Here is a 19,751-nt window from a genome sequence, read left to right on the forward strand (position 1 = left end):
GTTCAATCATTCCCTGCATTAAGAGATGTAAATGGCATAAAAGCCATAAGTGTGTACAGTATAGTTATTGAAGAATAAAACAAACTCGGTCACGCTTGCTAGTTTGTATAACAGTGCTTGTCATCAATGAGCATCATATCATTGTTTTAATATTGAAGAATGAATGTGTATGAGTGTGTTTCTGTATAAGTGTGAGTGCTTTCACGCCATTTGGATATGTTTATGGTAAATGTTAGGTAAATTTTGATAATAAAGTTTATATCCTATTATAGCTATTCAGTACAATATGAGCAAGCTTCAGCACTAACAGTTCAATGCTGGGATGCCTTGCAGCTTAGGACTACTACAGTAAACACAAGCAGAAAGATGACACCATAGGTTCCAACCTCGTACAAATAAATGGGTATAGTCTGCCAGGAATTTAAGGGAACTGATCTGGCAAATTTTGCATAGTGTTCTGTAAATTAAAATTAGTGCAAGACACATTCCAGTCATAGCATAGCAAAGCTTTCAGGAATACAGATGCTGGGTTTAAAGCCCACTGCATCCCTAAGGTGGCTGAAATCTTTGAACTTTTGTGTATCATAGTACTTTTGTAAATAAAACAAGCTGAGCATGGAAGAGGCAAAATTCCTGCCAACAGACCTGTTTTATGTAGTCTCTGTACTGTTTCATCTGCTTGACTGCAGCACTCAGGTCCTCGCGATCCGCATGCTCTGAGGGGGTATGAAGCCGCAGTGCGTACAGGAGATAAACATACTCCTCAAACCGAGCAGATGGGCACAATAGAAGCTCTTGCAGGCTGCATTAATGAAGGCAATGAATTTGATTTAAATTCATTCATTCCTTTTAAAAATCATTTTTATTAAAAAAACGCGTGAATACAACCACAGCAGCCTCAGAAAGAGGTGAACAGTGCAAACCTAAAGCAAGTACAAAATAAAGATATGGCACAAAAAAAACAACTGTTGTGCTAATAAAAATGTAAGTGCTGCAACTGCACGCACTGTACATAATATTCTGTACTTAGGGCCAGGGACACAAGAACACTTAGACTCAGTAAACGGTATAAAGTAAATTTTATTTGGCATTATAAGTGTTCCTGGGAGATGCTGGATACTGGGTGCCCTTTGTCTTTCAAAACTGACCAGCATCTCATTGAATACAGGAAGTGACCCTTCTTTTATAGTTAAACATACAGTACTGTCGAAGTTTCTAGAATTACGTGACTGCCCAAAGACTCATTTACAGAGACACATCACGCTGTGGTCATGACAACCTATCCCTGAACTGCCCTGACAAGTTTTCCCAGATGTAGCCGATTTGCCCTCACTCTCCAGATAATCCTTTTGTCCTGTTAATTATCTTGTCCAGTGAGAGAGTGCCTGAAGCTCCCGCCGTTGGTTTCTTCGTTGTGACCCATTGAATAGGCCTCCTTTGTTGGTGCCAGTATGTCTACCTGATCAGAGACATTTTGCCAGTCATACTCAGAAAGTCACTCAGAGTTCATTCAGCTCTGACAGGCCACAGAACAGCAGAGGCGTCTGGGTATTTTCCTTCTCAATATTGGGTGTCTGATCAGGCATACTCTTCAGCACGCCCCTATTTTTCAAATTGTATACATCCCCCATCACTCAACCTACATACCAATCAACCTCAGTCACACCCAAGCATCCCACCATACAACCCCCCTATCCCCCCCCAAGGGGATGGTGCACTGAGAGCAAACAGCAAATGAACCGATTATTCAAAAGAACGACTATACAAAGAAAAATATGTCCCAGTCCAAAAGAACGCTATGGCGCTAATTCATTTGAAATCATTTCCATGTGGGACTATATCCAGTATTTAAGAGTTGAGTCTGGATATCCAGAGGTAATAGAGCAAAACATGCAGCCCAGTAGGCAACGTAGGAGGTATCCAAAATGCGTTCCTTCGAAAGAGCATCCAAGCGTTCCAACTGCATGGAGGACGCAAGTCTATTATACCAGGCTTGTAAAATGGGTGGAGTCGTAGGTTCAATCCAGGAGGCCAATATTGTCTGGCAAGCTAACAAGATCACAGTATGAACAAATCGATCAGCCGCAGCAGTGTAGAAAGACATGTTGCCTCACAGCCCAGACAACAACAATCTGCCCGACCTTGAGATCGTGGAAGTAAGGCAGCAGGCCACATGGGCAAGGACACCATCCCAGACCGTCTGAAGAGTCTGGCACTGAAACAGCCTGTGAGCCAGCGTGCCGAGCACGCCACCACATTTAACGCACTGGGGGGAAGATAGGCGGCCCATACGGTAACGACAGACATCATCACAGATGATATGGTGTAAAATCCGGAATTGAAGTTCCCGCAGGGTAAGATCTGGCACAGAGTAAAACAACGTATTGAAACAGATACGTATGTCAGTAGGAGAGATAATCCGTCCCCAAGCCTCTGTCCAATAACTTGCCAGGCCACGAAGATGTCGAGGGTCTCTACATCTCTGCCCCAGGGTGCTCCAGCCCCTGATAGAGTTTCAAAGAAGAGCGGTGTCGAAGAAACGCTGGGCAAAACTCGACTCCCAGCGAAAGCCCTCCACTGTCTACTTAAACGATTGGAGGTAATGACGAGTTTGAAGGTAGGTGAAGAAGTGTTTAGATGGAAGTGCATGATCCCGAGCCAGAGAAGCAAAGTCCTGTACTGTCGGAGTATCCGGAAGATAGAAATGGAAGATAAATGGTAGTCCTTTTTGAAGCCAATCATGAAAAATTGCCCAGCAATCCAAGCCAGGCAAAAATTTCTTATTACCCAGGAGCGGCATAAACAGCGAAGTAATACCCTTGAGACCCTCTTGCTGACGAAGCCAACGCCACGCCTGTCAACAGGGTTGCAAGAGTTCTTTAGGGATATTTAGAGCGCTGTAGGTAACTGTGTCAGCTTGGTGCCCCTGCTAGAGAGTCTGGACATTCTCCTCGGTGTCCTTTCAATGCCACCGGTGCCTGGGGGAACCCTCGGTTCCCCAGCAGTCACCGATACCCTCTTCTGGAGCGATTCTTGTTATGAGGTCCGCTGAGGAGGAAGATATGCTGTAGCCACTGGCACCCTTGGGTCCTTTGGTCCTGCGGCCACAGTTCCCAGAGCCCATGCCTGGGGCATCAGAAACCTCTCTATTATCGGTGGCTTTGCTGCCCTCGAGGCCACAGGTGCTCAAGCCAAGCGGCTTTGACAGGGTCCACCCAAGCAGGCCCCCAAGGGACCTCAGCAAGGAGAACCCCTATGACCCCCTGGGAAGATGATACTTCAGACTCCTCTTGACGACCTCTTGACGACCTCTCGAAGCCTTCACCACCAGATGAGAGACGCAGGTCTCTGCCAGAGGGCCTTTCCTTTGCGGGATTCATCTGGGCCACAGCTAGAACCATTCTCTTCCAACTCCTCACAGAGGAGGATGCTCGACACAAGATGCTGGAAGTTCTCCAGTTTGTCAATGCACCAAAGGAGGTGGTGGCTGTTGCAGTCCATGAGATCTTCAAGGAACTTCTCCTGAGGATTTGGGAACATCCGGTGTCAGTTTCTCCTGTCAATAGCAAGGTGGATGCCATCTATTTAGTCCAACAGGCATTGGGATTTGAGAGGTGCCACCTCCTTCACCAATCAGTGGTGGTGGAGTCTGCTCTCAAAAAAGCCAAGCACTCCCGCACCCATGCCTCCGCCCCTCCGAGCCAAGATCACAGGGAGATGGATGCCCTCGGTAGGAAGGTGTTTCAGGGCGCTATGCTTATCGCCCACATTGCCTCCTACCAATTGTATATGATCCAGTACAATCAGAACTATGTGGAAACAGGAGCGCCTGTCAGAGCAGCAGCAGGAGGCATTCTCTGCTGTAGTGCAACAGGGTTTGGAGGCAGGAAAATATGAGATCCACCTATGATGTTTTTGAAACAGAGGCTAGGGTGGCTGCAGTGGCATTGGCACCCGTAGGATGGCCTGGCTCCGGACTTCGAACCTTCATCCGGAGGTACAGTACAAGCTAGTTGATCTGCCCTTTACAGAAGAAAACCTCTTTGGGGACAAGGTCAGGGATGCACTAGCTCAATTGAAGGATCATTATGAGACCCTTCAATAGCTATTGGCTGGTGCTTCTGATCCACCATCCTCTGTCAGGAAGGCCTTTCAATAAAGCTTGAGAAAATCCTTCTAACAGCATAGGAAGTATTACCCTCCTGCCTCTCAGAATTGAACCTCCCAAGCTGTTTCCAGGGTTCATTTGCGCCAGCCACGTCCCCCTCAGCCCCAGCCAGCCCCCCAGCAGACCCCCGCCACAGGGTTTTGACTGGAGGTGAGGGAGATTGAGTCAGTCCGCCATACACCTGGCAGCATGCACCCCTGTAGGAGGCAGACTGCTTCACTTTGCCCACTGCTGACCGCACATCACGTCAGACCAGTGGGTTCTTGAAATCATTCGCCACGAGTATCGGCTGAATTTCAGGGATGTCCCTGTGGATTTTCCCTCATGTCCATCATGGGGTTTGTCCGCTCTGCTGGAAATACTTTGGACACAGCTCTCCGCCCTTCTAATGGCAGGAGCAGTAGAACCAGTTCCCCTCTGCCAACAGGGTCGGGGGTTCTACTTGAGTTATTTCCTGATACCAAAGAGAACTGGGGGATTGCGCCCCATTCTTGATCTCAGAGCCTTGAACAAATTCCTTCAGAGGAAGTTCAAAATCTCTCTGGAACCCTGATCTCGCTCCTCAGAAGATCTGCTCCCTTGATCTCAAGGATGCCTATGCTCACATTGCGATTTTCCCAAGTCACAGGAAGTATTTTTGCTTTGTGGTGGGGCAGGCTCTTTACCAATATTGAGTACTGCCATTTGGTTTGGCCTCAGCCTCTCGGGTCTTCACCAAGTGCCTGGCAGTGGTGGTGGCACACCTCAGATGTCAGGGGGTACATTTGTTCCCTTTCTTGGTCAAAAGCTCCTCCCAGCAGGGAGCGCTGCGTGCCCTGAATCTGACCATGCCAGTGCTGTGATCTCTGGAGTTTGTCATCAATTACCCAAAGTTTCACCTCTGCTCATCTCCCCATCTGGATTTTATATGAGCTAGACTTGACACGAGTCAGGCCAAAGCGTTCCTGCCCCGTGATCAGGCTCTTGTCCTGTCCTCACTGGCGAGTGCAGTGCGCAGCAATCAGGTTCCTGCTGGTCTGCTGCTTCGTCTATTGGGCCACATGGCTGCCTCTGTCCATGTCACTCCATTGGCCCGCATTTGCATGTGCAGGGTGCAATGGACATTACGGTTGCAATGGCAGCAGGCGTCCCAGGACCTCGAGTCACATGTCTCTATCATGCCACCTCTACAGGTCTCCCTGTCCTGGTGGGAGAACTTCTTCAATCTGGGATCCCATTTCAGGCTACCCTGCCTCAGGTAATTTTTACCACCGATGCCTCCACCCGTGGGTGGAGGGCCCATGTGGACAACCTCTACACGCAGGGACGTTGGATGGCTCAGGAATCTCTATGCCAGATAAATTTCCTGGAGCTTTGGGTGATTCATTACACTCTTTGGGCATTTCAAGACCACTTGTCCCACAAAGCAGTCCTTATTTGGATAGACAATTGGGTAGCAATGTGGTACATCAACACGCAAGAAGAAAAGGGGTCATTCCTCCTCTGTCAAGAGGCGGTGCAGATTTGGTCCTGGGCTCTGTCCCCACGAGCGATGTATCTAGCCGGATTACTGAACATGGTGGCGGACCACCTGAGCCATGCGTTTCAGCCATACGAGTTGTCCATGGATCCGTCAGTGGCAGCCTGTATTATCCACCAATGAGGAACTCCAGATGTGTATCTCTTTGTCTCCTTGTGCAACTGTAAGGTGAGCAATTTCTGTTCCCTGTTCAGGACAGACTGACTTCCAGCAATTGACGCCTTTGCCCATCATTGGGGCACAGGTCTCCTATATGCGCATCCTCTTCCGCTAATCATGAGGACTTTCTTGAAGCTCCATCAGGTCCGGGGGTCCATGATCCTCTTGGCCCCGTACTGACCCAAGCAAGTGTGGTTCCCATTCTTCCAAGACCTGTCAATCAGAGATTCTATCAGTCTGGGGACTGCTTCCGATCTGATAACGCAGGATAAGGGCAGGCCATCCAAACTTCTGGGCATTAACCTTAAAGACCTGGAGGTTGAGCGCCTAGTCCTTTAGATCCTGGACCTGTCTGACAACGTGTTTCAGGTGCTGGTTGCTTCCAGGAAGCCTTCCACAAGAAAGTCTTACCAATTTAAGTGGAGAAGATTTTCCATCTGATGCATATGGCATGCCTTAGATCCATTCACCTGCCCAATTCCAAGGTTCTTGGACTAGTTGTAGCACCTCTTCAAGTCTGGGTTTAAAACCACCTCGGTCAGGGTCCATCTGAGTGCTGTCAGTGCTTACCATTAAGGTTTTGCTGGCACATCCATCTCTGTTTAGCCCATAGTAGGTCACTTTATGCGGGGCCTGCTTTAATTGAAGCCCCCATTCCGGCCTCCTGTTGTGTCCTGAGACCTCAACGTTGTGTTGGTGTGATTCATGCACCCTCCCTTTGAGCCTATGAGCTGCTGCGATCTGAAGTTTCTCACTTGGAAAATTCTATTTCTGGTGGCAATTACTTCAGCTCGCAGGGTTAGTGAGCTTCAGGCCTTGGTTACATACCCACCCTAAACAAAATTCTTTCATGACTGGATGATTCTCCGTACGCATCCCAAGTTTCTGCCCAAGGTGGTGACTTATTTCCACCTCAATCAGTCCATTGTTTTGCCCACCTTCTTCCTGAGGCCCCATTCACACCAGGGCGAACGGGCTCTACACACGTTGGATTGCAAGAAGGCCTTAGCCTTCTATATAGAATGCACAACAGGCCACATGCAATCTACTAAGCTTTTCATCTCTTTCAATAGGAATAGATTGGGAGTTGCAGTGTGCAAGCAGACTCTGTCCAACTGGCTAACAGATTCTATCTCCTTCTGCTATGCCCAAGCGTGCCTTCAGCTGGGAGGCCGGGTCAAAGCTCATTCTGTGAAGGCTATGGCGGTGTAGGTGGTTCCCCTCACCGAAATCTGCAGGGCTGCAACATTGAGTTCTCTGCACATGTTCGCGGCCCACTATTGCTTGGACAAGGTTGGTCAACAAGATAGTAGCTTCGGCCAATCTGTCCTTTGCAACCTCTTCCAGGCTTAAACCCAACTCTTCCCACTTGAGGCCCTTAGTTTAGGACCAGGTTGTCTCCTGGTCTTCCCAACCGCACCGCAGTTCTTTCGGTGCCCATTGGCACCTGTTTATCGGTGCAGGTTGGTCATATATGTTTCTGGGAACAGCCTGTAGCTTGGTATTCACTCATCTGTGAGGACTAACATCCTGCTTGTCCGAGGAGAAGGCAGAGTTGCTTACCTGTAACAGGTGTTCTCCTAGGACAGCAGGATGTTAGTCCTCAGGAAACCTGCCCGACTCCCCATGGATTTTGTTATTTTATTTTTTCGCTCATGAATTCTATGTTTCGAGAATGAAGGGAGACCCTGCGTGGACATGCGGATAGTGGCATGCTGGGTTCCATCTGATGATGTTACCCATCTGTGAGGACTAGGAGAACACCTGTTACAGGTAAGCAACTCTGCTTTACACACATTTTTTGAATATTGACCTTTAGTTGTCAAAACAGTCAAGAGCAATCACCTGGATTGGGTGATATGAGTTTTTGTAAGGCATGAAGCCTAGTCACATGGCTGAATCATGCATGCAAAAAACATTCGAATGGAACTCTTTTTGGAATTAAAATAAATCTTTTTATTAGTAAAGCATTCTGCATAAACAATGGAAGCCTGATGGCATCCCATACTTACTATATAAAATAAACCCAAGTAGTAAAAGAATAAATATATAAACGAAAGCATATATGTCTCACTAATAAAAAACATGGAGATCAGAAACTCTCACAACTCAGTGGAATTCAAATCTTAGTGACCTTCATATAGCACTGGGCCAATGCGATGATTATCATGTCTTCAAGCCCGATTTTTGTGCTGTAAAGCCAGACTTACTGTGCTGACCAATAATAATCATTGGTCACTAAACCACCAAGTGAGTTTCTGTATTAAAGTAAGAGTCCAATTTTTCAAAACATTATTTTGCATTTAAAACATTTGTTCGTGCTAGGATAAACATGTACTTATCTTGAAAAAATCCGGGAAAAATTACTAATCAATCGGAGCTAGAATTTCTCAACACAAACGTAAATATTCTCAATTATACAATTTTATCCTGCAATATTTCGAAGAAGATTTCCTTCCTCAGGGGTGTCTGCAAAACACTATATTTCCTGTATGGAAATCCCCGGTTTCAAGCTGATGAATGTTAGGGATAAATTCTCTGTAGTCACCAATGCAGGTCTGCATGTTTTGAAAAATTGGACTCTTATTTTAATACAGAGACTCACTTGGTGGTTTAGTGACCGATGATTATAATTGGTCAGCACAAAAATCGGGCTTGAAGACACTATCACCATCGCATTGGCCCAGGGCTATATGAAGGTGACTAAGATTTGAATTCCACTGTGTTGTGAGAGTTTCTGATCTCCATGTTTTTTTGGCAGTGAGACATATATGCTATAATCCCATACTTACGTCATCATCTTAGTAACCACAGTCTTGTCATGCCTTTTCAAGAAGGCTCTGAAAGACGGCATCGTCTCTCTGCACTGAAAGGAGAAAGAGCTCTGTTTCAATTAATCATTTTTAATGCTAGCAACAGTTACACTGTTCTCTTGAGCAGAGCATTCTGGAAATAACTTTGCAAACATCTATTTACCACCACCTTTTCTGTTACACAATGGAAATCTTGACAGAGCTTTTACAAATTGGAAGGCATCTAACCTTAGATTGATCTTTTGTTTGACGAGTAAGATATACAGAAATATTTGTAAATAAATAAATCTAGAAGAACTCCCCCACAGGGGAGTAGCTATCTAGAGAAGGACAAGGATCAAAGAAAGCTGATGGGTTTTACACACGCCGAGATTACAAATTGCAGACAACTTAAAATATTCTACAAAATTATGATGATCTTTTATCAGGATAATCATCATCAAGTAGTCAAAGCATCTAGCCTTCTGAGGTCCTAAAGGGGTTTGGACAAACTCCTAGAGGAAATGTCCCTAAACAATTATTAGCCAGGTAAACTTGGGTAAGCCCGTGCTTATCCTCGGAAATCAGCAACAAGGAATGGATCTACTCTCTGGGTTCTGCCGGATAACTTGTGACCCGAATTGGCCACTGTTGGGAGACAGGATGCTGGGCTCGATGGACCTTTGGTCTGACCCAGCATGGCATTTCTTTTGATCTCAAGTGCCCTCCTGGATATAAAGGTTGGCAACAATCATGCCCAGTTCTTTCTGTGCTCAGTTTTCCTCCGTATTTTCAGATTAGTTTTTAATGTTTTTGTCTCATACAGCTCTCTGTTTTATTCTCTTCCTTTCCCCTCTATCAAAATGCTATCTAGATACAAGTAATTGCCTTTAAATTACAATATCTGAATACTTAGGACATACTGCAGAATCTTCTCATATAGACTTCAAAACCATGTGCTACAAAATTCAAACATTTCTTTTAGATGACATAATATAATTTGTGGATATTACTCAAGGGATGCAGTTGGACAACAGTTTCCAAATTCAGTTCAATAGCAAAGAAAGAAGCTCAGAAGAAAATGTGCAGAGAGGGGGAGAAAAGAACATTTAGTGTTGCTGCTCAATCATACAGAAAATAATGAGCAAATTATAGACTTATTTTGTGTCAAAAATGTTGGCTTTTTAAATTTTGAACAATAATGGCCTGGTTCAAAAGTTTCAAAGCTCTATTAAATGGAAAACCCTGAATAAGCCTGACTGTCGCAGGCATTCCAGGTGAATAATAGCCCCTGTTTGTAGCCACATCTATGGTCAAAGACGTCTACAGACAGCCTTCCCCAACCCAAGGCAGCTGCACCTGCCACTCCAAGTCATACGCACCTTGTCGATGGTTTTCAAAATAACAGCATAGTTGTTGAAAAAGTTAGTGTACGTTTTAAGCTGCATGCCAAGCTTGGTGAACACATCTCCCAGACACTGTGCAGGACCCCACTCCTGAAGCCGCTCTGCCAGTTCACCTAAAAACCGCCTTACCCAAACACAAGAAAAATAATATTCTCAATTTATATTCCCCATCAGTGCAACAGTATTTATTTATTTCCAATTTAGACCCCCCCCGTGTGTTTCGAAGGGGTCTGCAGGATGCAAGAGGGATCACAAAAACAGCAGTAGCCGATCTTTGCAAATAAATCTGCAGGAAAAGGTTAGAAGAAATTGACTTTCTTCACCCTGGCTCAGGTTTCCAGAATCAGCTCTAGCCAGCAACCTGGACAAGCTTTTGCAGTGACCTCTACAAAGTACAGCAAGCTGGGCTGAAATGGTAAGAAATGTTATTACCGAAATAGTTTAGAAATATTTGTGAATGCAACCCAAGGCAGGGTCTCCGTATAAAAAAAGGGCTTTATTTTAACCTAAGGAAAAGTGATGGACAACCACATTGTATAATGATGGAACCACCTACAGCACAACTGACACACTATGGTTCCTTACAGCAGTTCAAAGATACATTGTGATGACATAAATGATGTCACTAGCATGCTGCCAATTTGTTCCTTTCGGAGCAACCATGGGTCACCCAGGTACAGTTTTATTTTACTTTTTTTCTTCAAAGTTAAAACAAAAGCTGCACTCAGAACACAAAAAGAAGGAGGTAGGGAGTCCCAGCCATCATGTGTCAACTAAATCCGCCAAGGGTGCACTTGTACCATTCCCCTAACTGTTGTGAATGAAGGTGCACAGTTCCTCAGCTGCACCCCTTCCATCACCCCACAAGTGAACGGGACTGAAATAATTAAAATAGGAGTTTTGATCTACATGAGGAGTTAAGCAGTCACAATATACTTTGTGAAACTAGAATGAGAGGTCTCCTTCCATCACACAGGACTAAAACTTATTTTCACTGTGGAGTTGACTCTGTTTAGGACACATTTACAACCACCATTACCCTCAATTCTGACGGTAATTTTATAAACAGCCCACATCGTGGTAAAATCTGTGTGCAAGTTTGCTTTAAAAGTCCGTAGGTAATTGGCGGATTACACGCACAAAGTTACGTCTGCTCCAAGCAGAGTGTTACTAGTGTAGGGCAGCTTACATGCGTACTTTCTGAAAATAAAAAAGCATGCATTTGTCACAACTCTGCTCCACCCCCTGGAACACTTCTCGGTGCACGTAAAAGTAAGCGTGAAACTGACTTATGCTCACTAGCCCCTGATTTTCAGAATGCCAAGTACATGCATAAAACAAGATTTTATGTGTGTAAGTTTTTTTGAAAAGGACTCCCTTTGAAAGTAATTTTTAAAATCTTTTACATGTGTAAAATATGGCAATCATATGTGCACTTGTGCTCATATGATTTAAAATACGCCTAGCGCACGTAAGTATGCTAATTTTAAGAGGTTACTTGAGCAAACTTACTTCGCGTATCTTCCATAGGACTTTGCCGGCTTTAATGTGCATAGATAAGCAGATTTAAAACATTATTGCATGAAGGACATAGCCAGTTTTCCCAATTAGCCTACCAGTTTGCCTAGCCAATCTCGTCACCATCCAGACTTCTCTGGTTCTTCATCCTGCATGCCCCCCCCAGTTGACTCTGACCCCTCACCCTGTCATGTAAGTCCTAAAAGGTGAGATCTGCAGACCTGCTCCTCTTCAGGAGCAGCAGTAAAGTTACGCGGATAACAAGTCACCGGTGTGCTGAGGTCTCCAGCTTATGGAGTTGTGTGCGTTAACAATTGGCCCTGCCCAGCAAGGCCCATGCTCCGCCCCTTTTCCATGCCCTTTTTTTCTATATGTGCATATATGCACGTAAATCGCGGGTTTTAAAATCCACATCGCTCATGAGCAGCCCACATATGTGGGCATTTTAGCGCAAGCAACACTTTTAAAACCAACCCCTTAGTGCATAAAGATCCACGTGCATAGACTTAGACGTGTAAGTCTGCTTTGAAGATTAGGGCTGGAGTCCATGTATACCTTCTACAGGCAGATTTCAGCCCTATGCGGGTCGTTATAAAATTACGTATTACTTAGAAAACATACATAAAATTGTCATGCCAATAAAGTTATGTGAATCTACTCAGCAGCAAGGGCAGAGGGAGCCTGATTGACAACGCATGCAGAGACCTAGGATCAATTACTGTCTTTCTTAATTCTTAAAGTTTCTTTTTTGGCAAGGAAGGTGCACAGGAGAACAAGAACAGAGGCTCTCTCAGTGGCATTTTGATAAAACAAAAATGAAGATTTCTGTTCTGTCGTTGAAAAATTTGAACCTTACTTATTGTACAAAGACATTATATTGATTATTTCAGTGTACTAAATCTAAAACATAAATTTTTTATCCTTAATAATCAATACAGTAATGGACTGTACAGGGTGGTAGCCCCACCCTGGCTAGTCTCCTCAAGCCTGGTACATGCCAGCAGCAGAGCCCTCCAAAGCCGAATCATACAGGGAGAAACAGTACTGTAATTATTTTAATGATTCCAAATATAAGACCCATCCTCTCTCCCCAAATTCTATTCAGAGGGACGCTTAGTTAGCACTACTGTCGGGAGACAGCAAAACCTCTGTAGAAGTACAAAAAACCTACATCTCAGCTTTTTTTTTCCTACTTATCGTAGTTTCTGCTCAGAAAGACAGAAACGCAAAGGCATGATCTAAGAGTCTGTGTACTTTCTACCGTGCGAGTCAGCGCTGACCTTCACCAGGCAACCATTCCTCGTATCGCCCGGATCTGACTCACAGGACAGATGGAGAGGATTTCCTCAAGTGAACGCATTAATCTAGCCCTCTTACCAAACTTAAATTATAGTGCAGAAATTTGTCAATCCACTTAACATAGCCATAGCCAGTTCTGTACATACCTATTGAGCTCTAGGATGGACAGGACGTCTGAGAAGATGATCTGAACATTTGTGAAACTTAGGATGGCCCGGTTTGAAGCCAGCGCTGCTTTCAGTGGGACCGCATAAACCACTCTCACGATATCCAGCATCTGCACGTACGTCTTCTCACTTAACATGATTTCCCGAGCAAAGCTGGTCCGCTTGTCCAGTGAGTCCCCCTGAAAACTGCTGTCCTACGGTTTGCACAAAGGCAAGATGTTAGAAAACACCTTGGACAGGATGTTTGCTTTGAAAATGCAGCTAAGCTGACTAAATGGGCCATTGTGGTCTTTTTTCTGCCATCATTTACTATGTTCCGAGTAGCAAGCTACTATAGACCAGGTTCCTTCCCTCATGAGCTTATCATGTGTTGCAGCCTTGCAATGTGGACTGAGCTGTGTCTGGATCTGAGGGATATGTTTTGGACCTATCAAAAAGGGGTTTTCAACCCTGCAGAGACTGCAAGCCAGTGCAGCCAAGGTGAAGGAATATAAAAATATGTCAAAACCCCTGTGTGCTCTCCTGTGAATGACAAATGTTCTGCAAGAAACAGCATCCAGCACTCACAGTGTTAACCAGTTGGGAAAAGAGCTGAACTGTTTAGTCTGTCCAGAGAACAGCACTATATAGCCAGCAGAGGAGGAACCCAAAGGAATGCTGGGAGACCATTTAAGGTAGAAAAGGCACAATTTGGCTGGTTCTATGTGTGCAGGGCAGGGACAGCCAGGAGTTGGAGCCTGAGCCAGGAGCCAGGAAGAGGGGAGTGCATCTGGTAGCTCTGAAATCAGTTCTTCTCCTGAAAATTGCTTCATAGCTGAGTTGTATATAAAATTCCAACAAGAGACAGAGAAGCCAAGAGCTGACAGAATTCCTTTCCAGAGAAACCCAGACCCAGGAGCAAATGGATGGATCACCCACCTAAGAGACTGAGGGAGTCATTTTCATCAGCTTTCGCACACGAAAAGGGACCTTTCATATGCAAAAAGTCCCTTTTCGCGTGCGATAGGGTGATCGGGGCGGTGTCGGCCCCGGAAGAGGAGGAGTCGGGGTGGCACCGGGGCCAACGCTGCGGAGACATCGCTGGCGGCAAAAAGGTAAGGACCCTTATTGCCGCCAGTTTTGCACCCAATAGCACCACCTTTCACGATGGTGCTATTGGGGTGCAAAAGCCGGCAGCGATAGCACCGCGGTGGTGCAATCGCTGCCGGCTTTTGCAGGCCCGCCCCCCGCTTCGGGCCGTAAGGTGGGCTAAATGACAAAAAGTATACAAGCAGCTCACTATGCTTTGAAAAGAAGGAATCTCAATATGTCCCCATAGTAAGCCAAGCTCACATCGAATGGCTATAAAGATTTGTTGACAAAAATGTTGTTGACATTTTGGGATACTCACTATCGGGAATCCCAGTTAGGTATAGTGGGCATCAAAATATGTGTTTTCTACCTTCAATATTGTAGATATCCAACCATTAATTTGGCGCCAGCAAGCCTCAATCCATGTACATTGCCACCACATGTGTATATATGTACCTATATTCCTACAATTCCTCCAGCATAGATTGCTCACTGAGGGATACATATGATGAATTTTAGATGACATTAAGTGCCAAGAAAACAACAATTTTCTTGGAGATTTGCTGAAATAGAACATTTGCCAGCGGTAAAATAAATGGAATCCCAATCCTCCTCCTTCAAATCCTCTCCCAAATCCAGCTCCCAAGCAAATAAATGTGGGAATTTATCAACTACACGGTAACTGAGGATGCCATATACCTTAGACACTAAACCTGTTAACTTATCCACTTGTTCACAATAGATTTTAAATAGCGATTTGCCTGGTCTGATAGCCAAAGCGTTGAGCTTTGAGGAAGTGTCTTATTTGAGCATATTCCAAAAAATTCAAATTTGTCATATGATAATGATTAACAATATCATTTGGCTGCATAACCGCACCTCAATGCAATAAAATACCTTCAAATCATCAAATGCTTTAAAAGATTTACAAATGGGAAAGGCCATATTGTGAAACAGATGTGAAAAGTAATAGGAGGTGGTACCCACAACTCTGTGTTTCCACTGTGACCAGACTAATGTTGTTCTCAGAGTTATAGGCAGGCATCGTACAGAGCGCCAAGTGGTACGAGGCTGCCACAGAAGTGCCAAAAGAGGCATAGACCCCACCATATTCTGTTCCAATAGAGTCCATTGTTTTAGCACAGAGGACCTATGAAAGTCAAGAAGTGCTCTGAGTTGCGATGCTGCAAAATAGCACAATAAATTAAGGATACCCATCCCCCTCTTTTTTTGGGCTGATATAAGATTGTCCAGGCTACCCGAGGTGGGCATCTTTTCCAAATAAAATAAACAATTCTCTTTTGCCTTAAGTGCAGAAGAGCAGCTGGCAAAAAAATAGGTAGATTGATAAATAAATAAATAAATCTGGGTAATACATTCATTTTTTATAATGGATATGCAGCTGAGCCAAGAAAAGAAGTCCTGGTTCCACTAATCCAAATCTGAAAATATAGCTTGAGTTAATGGATGATAGTTCAAATTGAATAGATCATAAACATTGGGGCCAATATGGTCACCTAAGTATTTCAAATAACATTTAGGCCATCGAAAGGGGAACTGTTGACTGAATCTGGTCAGCGTAACCTTGTCTTAAAAAACTCAGATTTTTGCAAATTCACTTTGAACCCTGAAACCACGCTAAACCCATAAACCACGTTAGTGAAAAGGAAGGCTCAGTGATACTGAAAAAAATATCATCAGCAAATAAAGAAATTTTAAATTGTTGATCACCCACACTAACACCCCTAATCTGGCCTGAAATTCTAACTCTAGTAGTGAAGGGCTCTAAGAAAAGAGCAAATAACAAAGGAGATAATGGACACCCCTGTCTTGTGCCATGGCCTAGTGCAAAGCAGTCTTTAAGATCATGAGAGGTCTTGAACGAGTAGATGTGAATTGGTTATTTACACTTTCAAATAATAGAAGGATTTGGGGGCATTCCATGAAGTTAGCAAGTAGCACATTTAAGACTAATCGGAGAAAATTCTTTTTCACTCAATGCACAATAAAGCTCTTGAATTTGTTGCCAGAGGATGTGGTTAGTGCATTTAGTGTAGCTGGGATTAAAATAGGTTTGGATAAGTTCTTGGAGGCGAAGTCCATTAACTGCTATTAATCAAGTTTACTTAGGGAATAGCCACTGCTATTAATTGCATCAGTAGCATGGGACCTTCTTAGTGTTTGGGTAATTGCCAGGTTCTTGTGGCCTGGTTTGGCCTCTGTTGGAAACAGGATGCTGGGCTTGATGGACCCTTGGTCTGACCCAGCATGGCAAGTTCTTATGTTCTTTACCCGGGCTTCTGGGAAATCATATAATTTCTCAACCCAATGTATAAAGGAAGAGCCAAGCTGCATTTTCCATAAAGTTTTAAATAAAAATGACGGATGCACCATCTTAAATGCCATCTCCACATCAACAATGCTGTTGGGACATTCTTCTTCACAGCAAACCAACAATTTAATGAACATTATCTTTCGCCGAGCGGTAAGGAATGAAGCCCAATTTATCATAGTGCACTAATTGAGCTAATATCTTGTTCAAACATTCTGCTAGAACTTTGGCCAGAATTTTGAGGTCTAAATTAATTACAGAAATCAGGCAGTAGGAACCACAGGGATCTCTACCTGGTTTCGCAATAACAGAGATGCCAGCTACATTGAAGTTAGCTGCTAGAGAGCCCCCATCTCGCGATGAGTTGAACATATCAGTCATAGGGGCAACCAGCACATGTGAGAATTGTTTATAATAGCCACTTGACAGTCCATCCAGTCCCAGTGATTGGTGTGCTTTTAAAGTTTTAATGTCTTGCAAAACCTCAGGTGTGCTAATTGGCCTGTAAAGCTCTGTTACTCAAGAGTAAGGCATGGGAGCGGTATGGAAAAGAGACAGTCATCTATAGTAGAGTCAAAAATAGATGTATCTGTACTGAGGACTTTATAGAACTGTGTAAAACATTGCTGGATTTCTGCCAATTTAGGCCTGGATTTATCAAAATGCGGTAAGTACCGCATGCGATAGCAAAAGGGGCACTAATTACCTATGCGAAGAGCTAAGTTAGTGCAAATTGCAATACCTTTTTCCCAGACACACGAGAGAGAGAGAGAGGAGATTTGGGCAATGTTCTCTCAACCTAGCTTGATGTTACCCAGGTAGAGAGTCCATCAAGCTAGGTTGAGAGAACCTTGCCCAAATCTCATCTTGGAGTGAGTTTCCTCACTCCAAAGGTCATCAAATCTTCATGAGACCACTGTTCTGTTCATAGGTGTCACGTAGAATGTCAAAGTGGCCCCTAACCTCCACACTCTTACCTAAACCCCACCTCGAGTTACTAGGTGGGCCTACCATAGGGATACAAATACCTACCTTTGGGCCATGACATTATGGCCAGTCTCTCTCTCTCACACTCTTTCTCTCTCTCTCTCTCCCCCTCTCCCCCCCAAGGCCCTGGACCCGTCAATTCACCTGAAATAGGCCTTACAGGAGAAAGCGCAATGGAACCTTGCCGCACAGTCACAGCAGCTATCTCACAGCCTAATACAATCCAAAGAGGTGTAGTTAAAATCAGTGTTACGGCTGTGCGATAGCTCTTCGCAGACAGGCTAACCCAGCCCACTCTCCACCCCTAACCCCTCCTATTTTCTGAATTTGCATCGCACCATACGATATGGTGCGATCACATGCGTTAAACACGTTTTTGCATGCAGTAAGGGCCTATCGCATGCAATAAGCCCTTAACGCATGCGAAAACGCCTTATCGCATTTTGATAAATGATCCCCTTAGTGACTATATCCCCCTGTGTAGTTTTGACCTTGACAATGGTATTCTGAGAATGTAAGGATGTTAAATGCCTTGCAAAGTAGTGTCCAGCTTTATTTCCCCCTTCAAAATACTCCTGCTTAGTTAATTCAAGCTTATAAGCAAGTTTGGCATCATCTAAGGATTGGAGCTCTGTACAGGCTAAAGATAATTTGCAATACACAGAAGCAGAAGGTGTCCGCATGTGCTCTCGTGACAGCTTGGACACACCTATTAAAAGTTGAGAGCGCTTAATTTTGGTTTCTCATTTGCAATGCATGGCATAAGACAGTAAGAGACCCCTCACAACGGCTTTAGTGCACTCCCATATCATAGCCTGAGATGTAGAGATATGAGCATGTAATCGGAATTATTCCTGTATCTGCTGACCCAAAGTATCAATAAAGATGACAATTTTCAATAAACTTTCATTAAGGCGCCAAAATCATTGACCACAATCCAAATCGGTAAAAAAAAATCTAATCAAAGAGGAACATGGTCAGACCAGGTAATATTCCCTATATCAACCCCTGGCACCCGGTTTTGCAGTAGTTTATCTATAAGAAAGTAATCAATATGGGAATAAGACCCGGGGGGGGAGAAAAAAGTATAAACTCCAGATGTCATCTACGCCCCATTGAGAAAACAAAGACTAGAGCAAAGTCCTTGCCCCGCATGACTATGTGGACGTCTGGTGGGAATTATCTAGTGCTGGGCTTTTGGTGATCACGAGCCCTTCCATATGAATAGCAAGGCTGCAGCCAGCCCTTTAAAAAGGAAATCTGATCTGAATTAGGGAAATATAGATTGACAAAGTTTAAGATTTTACTACCCACTATAATTTTTAGCAAAAGATATCTGTCACCCATGTCCGAGAGCTGAAAAAGCAACTCATGAGTAAGGGAATCAGAAAGTAAAATAGCAACTCCTGCATATTTAGTCCTGATAGTGAGTGTTAGCTGCAAAGAACTGGTGTGGTTAAGCTTTCTGAAAAAGGAGACATTCATACCGTTTCCATAAATGGGTTTCTTGTAAAAATAAATAAATAAATAACTGCTTTATGGTATGTGAGTTCTACAAATAAAAGTTGGTGTTTCCTAAACATATTAAGACCCTTTACATTCGATGAGAAAATCCTGGTTGCCATTATGGTTTACATAAACCAAATCTCAAAACCCTGTGTGCTGTACTCCAGTGAGATAGGCAAACATTGTGCATCAGCCCCGTCAGAAACTAAACATACAGAAAAGAAGATTACATTTAAACACCCCCCAAAAAAATACCCCAAATCCTGCTTGTAGTCCACCCAACTTCTGCGGCAGATCCACTCACTTCTGGAATGCATAAGCGATCAGACAAAATGGGAACAGAACCAAGCCCCCCGATCATCCAGTAAAAACATTATGCAAAAACATTTAACCAGCATGGCAGCCCAACAAGGAAACTATGGGAATATGAAAAAGCACTGCAGCCTAAACAGTGCACTGGTTACCATGTGCTAAGAGAAAATGTCCATAGTTAGTAGCAATTAGACTCAAAAGAAGTCCAAATGAACTCTAACCGGAGAAAGTCTGTGACGCCTATTACTCCTGGTCAGACAGAGCCGAGTGGGAATTCTCTGATTGCTTGCGTAACCTCCTGCCTCCTTTTCCAACACGCTGCCTTCGTGGGTAATTATCCACTTTTAATGCCTTGGTCGCCATCTTAGAAGCAGAAAACTTGAACGAGAGACTTGCATGCTTAAAATCTTCCACCGCATCCGTATCAGATTTCACCCAAAATGTAGTGCCTTTAATCACAAAAATCAAGCCAAACGGGAAAGTCCATCTATATCTGAGATTCACATCTCACAATG

At 44.1% G+C, this 19,751-nt stretch overlaps 1 protein-coding gene across 1 annotated transcript in view; it reads right to left on the reverse strand.

The window, feature by feature from the left end:
* The window catches only part of ECT2L (epithelial cell transforming 2 like), a 168,210-nt gene that overhangs the window by 31,663 nt on the left and 116,796 nt on the right, over window positions 1-19,751 (reverse strand). The window contains exons 16-19 of the mRNA XM_029596464.1: window positions 13,008-13,222; window positions 10,021-10,168; window positions 8,639-8,712; window positions 646-802 (exon numbers count right to left, since the gene is read on the reverse strand). Coding sequence (XP_029452324.1) covers window positions 646-802; window positions 8,639-8,712; window positions 10,021-10,168; window positions 13,008-13,222 — 594 coding nt within the window. The remainder of the gene's footprint in view (window positions 1-645; window positions 803-8,638; window positions 8,713-10,020; window positions 10,169-13,007; window positions 13,223-19,751) is intronic.

Source organism: Rhinatrema bivittatum, chromosome 3 (assembly GCF_901001135.1).
Source record: "Rhinatrema bivittatum chromosome 3, aRhiBiv1.1, whole genome shotgun sequence".
Taxonomy (NCBI): Eukaryota; Metazoa; Chordata; class Amphibia; order Gymnophiona; family Rhinatrematidae; genus Rhinatrema; species Rhinatrema bivittatum.